The 8,436-nt window shown below is 48.8% G+C and overlaps 1 protein-coding gene across 2 annotated transcripts; it reads right to left on the bottom strand.

The window, feature by feature from the left end:
* Positions 1 to 1,066: 1,066 nt before the first annotated feature.
* Positions 1,067 to 2,660, bottom strand: LOC119332845 (protein G1-like5). 2 transcript variants are annotated; one of them, XM_037605974.1, is made up of 2 exons: positions 2,353 to 2,660; positions 1,067 to 2,094 (listed from the first exon to the last, which is right to left on the bottom strand). In XM_037605974.1, the coding sequence occupies exon 2, from the start codon at positions 2,088 to 2,090 to the stop codon at positions 1,470 to 1,472; it is 621 nt and encodes a 206-aa protein (XP_037461871.1). In that variant the 5' UTR covers positions 2,091 to 2,094; positions 2,353 to 2,660; the 3' UTR covers positions 1,067 to 1,469. The 2 variants fall into 2 exon arrangements, with proteins under 2 accessions (XP_037461871.1, XP_037461866.1); XM_037605969.1 differs by having other exon boundaries at positions 2,348 to 2,660.
* Between the last annotated feature and the right edge of the window lie 5,776 nt (positions 2,661 to 8,436).

Raw genomic sequence — 8,436 nt, forward strand, 5'->3', positions numbered from 1 at the left:
AAATAATTAATAATCCATACATTATCATAGCGAGTCATGCTGTTTTGGCGGAAGCCTGTCTTCAACTGTTGGCGGAAGCTACTAATTATGTGGGCATTGGGGGCAGAGTTGGATGGCCAGCTCCCGTGTCAGCTTTGCGGACGAGTTCAGATCAGTCCACAGACAAGTATTCTGTCTGTTTTAAGGGCCCTAATTAATCAAATATGAGGAGTTGAGATTTGAATAGGCATTTAAAAAAGCACAGGAGTTCAGCTAGAGAGATGTTCTACGCTTATCTCAGCTCAGTCTGAATCTGACACAAAGCTCCTACGACCTACATTTCGTGAAAATGAACAAGTCTCGCTCTTTTTCAAAACTTCGACACAAAATGAACCCAATCTATTTTTTCTTGGCAAAATGACCCATTTTGTATTAAAGGTTTAGTAAAGGGTCTATTTTCCCATTTTACCTGTTACCATAAAAGGTATGTGGAAAAGGAGATGCATGGCATGCCCTCCTAAGCATCAACGAGTGAAAGCTTTGCAGAGACAGAAACATGTACGTACAAAACTGCACTCATAGTACACTAAACAGAGAAATCACATGTACCTCTGCATATATTTATGCTTAAGTAACCACTGAAAACTCAGGTTTTTCTAGTGCTGCATGTACATCAGTACGGTGGGTGCAAAGCTGAAAACAAGCTAGGTAGGGCGTACCTAGGCTGCTACCATTTCTGTATACATTCCAATTCAGCTGTTTTAGCCTGACAGAGACGCTGCATGGCAGAGGTGGTCAAGATAGCCTAGCCTAGCTACTTGTGGTATTAGGAGTACTATTATTACCATAAAAAGCAATGCAAAAGCGGCCTAAAAGAGGCGTCGTATCATGTCCATCGCCCGTCCGTGACCCCTCCCCTCCCCAGGGAGAACAGTACGTTAGATTCCCCAACTGGACCTAGACGACACACACTGACATGACTCCACGACCGCACCGTACCCCTCACAAGATGCAACAGGACATCACATTGCTCATCAATTGCAATACCAAGAGATAGATCAACAACAAGATGCGAGAGGTTACAAGAGGACTAAGCTAATTAATTGCACCAAATCGATTACATAGAGGATTAAATCGAGCCATGGAGCTAGCTAGTTCGCTAAACATAACATCAGTTCATGTTCATCACAAACAACGCACAGTAGTAGAGGGTGGGGAAAACACCAGCGAACGAATAGTAGGGATCATATCATATGATCAAAGTTTGGAAATGATCCGGACAAGAGTAGTACTACTAGACTAGTAGGGGTAGCAAGCATGGATTCGTGGAGGAATTTAATCCGCGCTTGCACTAGTAGGAGGAGACTAGCTAGCTAGGGACTTGTAGTAAGCAAGAGCTCGGTGGCTAGCTGGAGAGATGGTGGGAATACATAGGATACGTAGGGAAAGTCGTTGCAGCTAGCTAGCTCCGGCGGACGGCGGTCACCGGCTCACGCCGCGGCGCCGGGAGGCGGCGGGGGCATCTGGTGGTACTGGTGGTGGCCGTTGCTGTTGCCTTCGTGGGAGGGGATGTCGGCAGAGCCGGGGGGGTGGGGCGGCTTCCTGCGCTTCTTCTTGTCGTAGCTAACTCCGCGTGCGCGTGACTGGTGCTCCCGGACCTCGCGGAGGTAGAGCCGCACGGCCCTGGCGCCGAAGGGGTTGTTCTCCGGTCGTCCGCCGTTCTCCTCATAGGCAGCACGGAGGCGGCCGACGAGTGCGTCGAGGCTGCCCCACGCCTGCCGGAGCGGACACGGGCATGGCGCCGGCGGCACAGGGTGGCCGAAGAATGGGCACCCGGCGGCGTGCACCTTGGTCTTGCCGAACTGGTCGAGGTAGCGCAGGAACTCCAGCACGTGCGCGCCGCTGCAACGCGCCAGCGACAGCGGGGGCCGGTGGTTCCGGAGGTACTGCCCGAACGTGTTCCAGTCCCGCCGCTTCTGCGACTCGTACCTGCTTGGCGACGGCGAGACCGCGCCCCCTGGCGACAGCGACGACACCGCCGACGAAGCCCCCGACGTCGCGCCGCCGCTGCCGTCCGAGTGCGGGCTGTCGGGCTGTGGTATCAGGTCCATTGATCTGGCAACAAATCAAACCATGCAGCTGGTCAGTATTCAGTAAGGACCGAACGATCCAGCGAGCGCTAGAAGAAGAAGAATGGGAGATCTATTTAGGAGTTAGCGCGCGCACGCAGACACTTCTTGCCTTCTTGGGGAGCCGTGGAGCGGTGGTCCTATGGAACAAGTTGAGAGAGAGTGGTGGTATCTCCACTATAAATAGTGCTCTACTCTATCCGAGACGAGAGTGCAAGAGCAGCTCGCATTCACCTCACCTCACCTCACTTTGCTAGCTGCTTCTGTCTCTGCAGCTTGTGATGAACAAGAGATACGCAGCTAGGTAGGACTGTAGCGGAGAACGAATCTCACCCCCAAGATCAATCGAGATATCACTATCCGAAACCACAACTAAGTAACCGGTGTGGGATATGGCCAGGAGCTGCAGCTACATGCTGGGATCCTGCGACGCCGATGAAAGGGGGCAATGGGAGGGCTGAGAAAGCGAAGCTTGGGGGTGAGTATTAATGGTGGCTGGCTACCTAGCCAGCTCTTGAAGAGAAGGAAGGAGGGGTGGCTGGTGAATGGGCCGGGAAGGAGACAGTGGGAGGTGAAAGGTGATGTGACGGGATGGATGGATGGGGAAAAAGTTGGGAAATGGGCGGTGAAATGTCGTCGGTACGGCGGGAGGATTTTAAATGAAAATGTTGAGCTGAAGGGCAAGGAGGAATGGCGCACGAATACAGCCGTTGGAATTATGTATTTTGTTGAAAATTCTATATACGTCCTCCGTTTTTATTTAGTTCATATGTTAGCTTTTATCTAAGTTAAATTTCAATAAATCAATGTCATTAGATTTATCCTTAAATATATGTTTACATCATACACATTTGTATTGTAAATGTTCATATTGTTTATCCTAATATGCAATCATGCCACCTCAATTTTCACCATAAAAAATAAACCATCACAACATACAACCATACATTTGAAAAGATTCACCACAACATGCAATCATGCATCACTACGGGAAACTGGAAAAATAATTATATACCATTCATTTTTCTTTTTGGCCGGCGCAAAAGGGCTTGTATTGTCGGTCCAAACCCACACGTTGGTAATACATCAGTTATCCTGTGCGCTGACAAGAAAACTCACAGAAATAACCCTATAGTTGTTGGTCTGCGCTCGACCCACAAGATTAGCCCGTTTCGCACCATGAATCCAGCTACGTGTGCCAAAATGTCCGGCGACTTAGCAATTTTTCAACCCACTGTCAACCATTTGGTAAAGCCTAGAGTGAAAAAAACTCCCAATCAGTCTCAATCTCACTGAGTTCTTTCCAAAGACATCTATGAATACCTAGATTACTGCCGGCGGCCGATTATAGTTGCACATCTAGGCCGCATCTTCATTGGATGTACAGGGGCGTTCCTAGGTGAAACAAACGTGTACACAAACTGACTCCAAGAGCAGTTGCATGGTTGTGCTCGGCAACTAACTTGCAGATGTGCTCACGTCGCTCCAGCTGCTGATCTGCCCGTGTCATTAAGCAACACATGCAATGTGCATTTTCCTTCAACCTAGCTGACTACTGAAATTTCTAGAGCAATGAAACTATGCAACACAAATAAAATACGAAGTAAACCTATACAACAAGTTTAACTCTAACAATCATCCATTTAGCCTTGTTGTCATTTATTTGAGACCTTTCATGTCAAACCTTCAAAGCAGAGTTGGCTCATTGTTGGTGTTCACAGCGGCAAGATTCATCTGCTCTAGCCCTCCTTCCTTGGCGCCATGCAATCTCTCGAGAAATGCTTGTATAATGGCAGTTGCAACTGGGAACCTTGAGGATGTCGAAGGTACTCTTCTTCTTGCGGGCACCGCCGCAGTTCTTGTAGCAAGCAAGCTACTCCTCCGTGAGGAGCAAGAAACTTTTACCATCATGGTTGAAGTTTTCTACGTCCTCACTTGCATCGCACCTATCCTCCACGGTCTTGATCCGCCCAACAAACTCCTCTAGAGACATATTTTCAGATCATGTAAAAGCTCAATTGCAATAGCTACTTGTGTGTACTTGGACAGGGCGACTGGAACAACTTCTTGACCAACTTCTCCGCGTTGAGGCTTTCACCAAGGGTGTGGATGTTGTTGGCGACCCGGTTCATGCGCATGGCAAGCTCGTTGATGGTCTCACCACTCCTCATGTGAATGCCATCGAACTCCTTGAGGAGACCTTGCACCTTGGCCTCATGGACATTCGTATCGCCTATGCGCATGGACTTGATGGCCTCCCATGCCTCCTTTGTCGTTGCTTTCCCGACAAGAGTGGTGTGCATCTCCGGCAGCACTTCATGAAAAATTATGGCAAACATCGCCCGGTACTGGGAGAAGCTCGTGTTACCCTAGATGGCCTCCTACACGCCTTGGAGATGCATCTCACCTTCATGATCGATGCTCACTCGATGTAATTCATCGTCGCCAATGGCGTGTAGACGATGGTGCTGCTTGCCTCACGAACGATGTGCTCCTACACCACCACCTCGTGGTAGTTGTGTCGCATTGGACTCCGCCCACGGCATGTGGGGGGCGCTGAGCAACCCTGCGAGCATGACGGGCTGCGTGACCCAGCCATGGCTCCGATGCCAAATGTTCGGGCTGCCCCAAAAGACCCACACACAAGCTCTAGGTACAAGAAGAAACTTTTTTGTCAAGCACACACTTGCCTTTTTCTCGTTTCTTTCTTCTCACACCCTAAGGCTGCTCACAACGAAATAATTAGGTAGTAGATGCATGTCAACTTGACATTTTTGCTGAGGTGACACACAATTAAATGGAAAAAGAAATGATTGAGCATCATAATATGATAGCGCATCGTATTAAAAATGAAGCACTAATATGTGTCCTGCTACATTGATACTCTCTCGAATCCATCCATTTGAGCGACAAGTAATATGAACCAAAACTAAACGTAAAACTTACTAATTATAATCGTTGTCGGATTCTTCGACGAGAGCTTTCACTTGGCTCTAGGGGGACCACCGATCATGGGGTCAAGCCCGGTGCCATCATCTGGTTGTCGAAGATGTTGCCATCATCGATGTTGCCATCATCACCGATCATTGGCTCCGTCGCCGGCGCCTTCTTCATCGAACGATAGGTCGATGACCTCGGTCCTGCCGGTGGCACTCCGCCTAGACTTGCTCTAGGTAGCATCGGCGAAGCTCCGCCATGTACGCCTCACCGGCAGCCTTGACCGCGAGACGCTCGTGGGCTTCTCCGTCCTCCCGTCGCTCGCGGTGATTGGCTACCCGCCTGTCCAACAGTGCCTCTGGGGACGGCAATGCAAATAGCCGTCGGGGAAGTTCTGGCGGCCGAAGGCACCGTACAATTGCACTGACTTGATGTCGTATGCACGCGCCGCCACCTACGGCACGTGGAAACTACCCAGCCAGTGGTTTTCCCGGTGTCCCTGATGTAGATCTTGATAACCCAGGTCCCCCATTTGCGCTGTCGTGCACCGTGGTAGTTTGGCCTTGGCGGCGGCGACAGGCCGCCAGGAAACGCAGGTGCAGCGCGAGAGGAGGAGGGGTGGGAAGAGGAGGCACCGCCGATGCAGGAGCAGGTGGGACGGGACGAGGCAGCCATGCGTGGTTGATTTGTGGGCCAAACGCAGTGGATGGGTGGAGGCGAGTGGCGCCACGGATCCAGGCATAGGAGGAGGCGTGCGGTGGTGGATTTGGGCGGTCGGGCGATGGAGAGAGTGAGTCATGCACTTTACTCAGTGGTCTAGCCGGAGATTAGTTTTACTCCTCAGCGGCTGCAAGGGCTACATTTTTCTCTCATTCATGAAGTTTAGAAGTTCGTCTAGGTGCAGGTTAGAAGAGTAAACCAGAATTTTTGCTCCTGAAACCGGTTTTAGGGAATCGGCTACAGATGCCCTGACATCGGTATAAACGACACTTGCATGTCCGGGCCGCATCTTCACTGGGGATTTGGTTACTCGCAGGGATTTGGGCACTTTGCATGTGTGACCGAGTTGAGCCAGTTTGAGGGTATCCATGCTGAAAACCATGTTCTACACATTGTTTGGTTGTCTGCATATAGGTTGGCTGCATTTAGGAAACAACTCTTGTCCGGCGTTTTGTGGCCTGCGTTAGCTAGCCTGATACAAAGGCACAATGTTTGGTTGCATACACTGGACGTGATTAAAAGCTACTACCTCCATCCTAAAATATAAGACGTTTTGTAGTTCAAAATTAAATAGCAAAAACGTCTTATATTTTGGAACAGAGGTAGTAACGGCTACAGGTAACACATAGAGTTACAATAGAGTGCCACAATACCTACGGTGGATGGTGGCCGCGGCACCGCGTCCGACTGACGAGCACGAAATCGTGGGTGAGCGATACATCAGCGGCGTAGTGAACTAGTTGTTAGCATCACCGCAGGTGAAGTCCGCAAAGAGGGACAAAGAGAAGTGCGTCGAGGCATATGATGACAAGGAGAAATGCAATGCGTGCACCATGGCGATGTTAGTGTGGAAGGATGCAGGAGAGGAGACCGAGAGGAACAACACCGATGGTGGTGTCAATGTAGTAGGACGCGGGAGAGGAGGCCGAGAGGAATGACTGTAATAGGACTCGTGAGAGGAGGCCAAGAGGAGCGACACCGGCGCTGATGCCAGAATAGTAGGACGTGGGAAATGAGGCCTCGAGGAATTCCATCGACGATGTAGGTTAAGAGGCTAGTGTAGTAGGATGCAGGAGATGAGGCCGAGAGGAATGACCTGACGGTGGCGCCAGTGTAGTAGGAGTGGAGTGATGGAAATATGCCCTAGAGGAAATAATAAAATGTTACTATTATATTTCCTTAATCATGATAAAGGTTTATTATTCATGCTAGAATTGTATTGATCGGAAACTTAAATACATGTGTGGATACATAAACAAATATCATGTCCCTAGTGAGCCTCTACTAGACTAGCTTGTTGATCAAAAGATGGTTAAGGTTTCCTAATCATACACATGTGTTGTCACTTGATAACGGGGTCACATCATTAGGAGAATGATGTGATGGAAAAGACCCATCCGTGAGCTTAGCATATGATTGTTCAGTTTATTGCTACTGCTTTCTTAATGTCAAATACATATTCCTTCGACCATGAGATCATGCAACTCCCGGATACTAGAGAGGAATACCTTGTGTGCTACCAAACGTCACAACGTAACTAGGTGATCATAAAGATGCTCTACATGTATATCCGAAGGTGTCTGTTGAGTTGGCATGGATCGAGATTGGGATTTGTCACTCCGTGTATCGGAGAGGTATCTCTGGGCTCTCTCGATAATATAGCATCACAAGAAGCTTGCAAGCAAAGTGACTAAAGAGTTAGTTACAAGATGATGTATTACGGAACGAGTAAAGAGACTTGCCGGTAATGAGATTGAACTAGGTATGGAGATACCGACGACCGAATCTCGGGCAAGTAACATACCGACAGACAAAGGGAACTACGTATGTTGTCATAAAGGTAAAACCGATAAAGGTCTTCGTAGAATATGTAGGAACCAATATGGGCATTGATGTCTACTACGCAACCTTCTTCTTGTAGACTCGTGTTGGTTCTCCAAGCGTAGAGTTTTGTAGTACAGTAGCAATTTTCCCTCAAGTGGATGACCTAAGGTTCATCAATCCGTGGTAGGTGTAGGATGAAGAAGGTCTCTCTGAAACAACCCTGCAACCAAACAACAAAGAGTCTCTTGTGTCCTTGTGTTACGTCTCCAACGTATCTATAATTTTCGATTATTCCATGTTGTTATATTATCATTCTTGGACGTTTTACAATCATTTATAGCAAATTTAAATCATTTTTTGGGACTAACCTATTGACATAGTGCTCAGTGCCAATTGTTGTTTTCTGCTTGTTTTTTACATCGCAGGAAATCAATATCAAACGGAGTCCAAATGCAGCGTAACTTTTTGTGGATCTTTTTTGGACCAGAAGACATCCAGTGGGCCAAGAAAGCACCTTACGGGTCCTCCGAGGGTAGCACAACCCACTAGGGCACGCCTGGGGGCCCAGGCGCGCCCAGGTGGGTTGTGCCCACCTCGGTGGCCTCCCGCACCGCCTCTTTGCTCTATAAATACCCCCAATATTCCAGAAACCATAGGGGAGTCGACGAAAATCAATTCTAGCCGCCGCAAGTTCCAGAACCACTAGATCCAATCTAAACACCATCACGGAAGGGTTCATCATCCTCATTGGTGCCTCTCCGATGATGTGTGAGTAGTTCATTGTAGACATACGGTTCCGTAGTTAGTATCTAGGTGGCTTCCTCTCTCTCTCTCTCTCTCTCTCTCT

The sequence above is a fragment of the Triticum dicoccoides genome, chromosome 1B (assembly GCF_002162155.2).
Source record: "Triticum dicoccoides isolate Atlit2015 ecotype Zavitan chromosome 1B, WEW_v2.0, whole genome shotgun sequence".
Lineage (NCBI taxonomy): Eukaryota > Viridiplantae > Streptophyta > Magnoliopsida > Poales > Poaceae > Triticum > Triticum dicoccoides.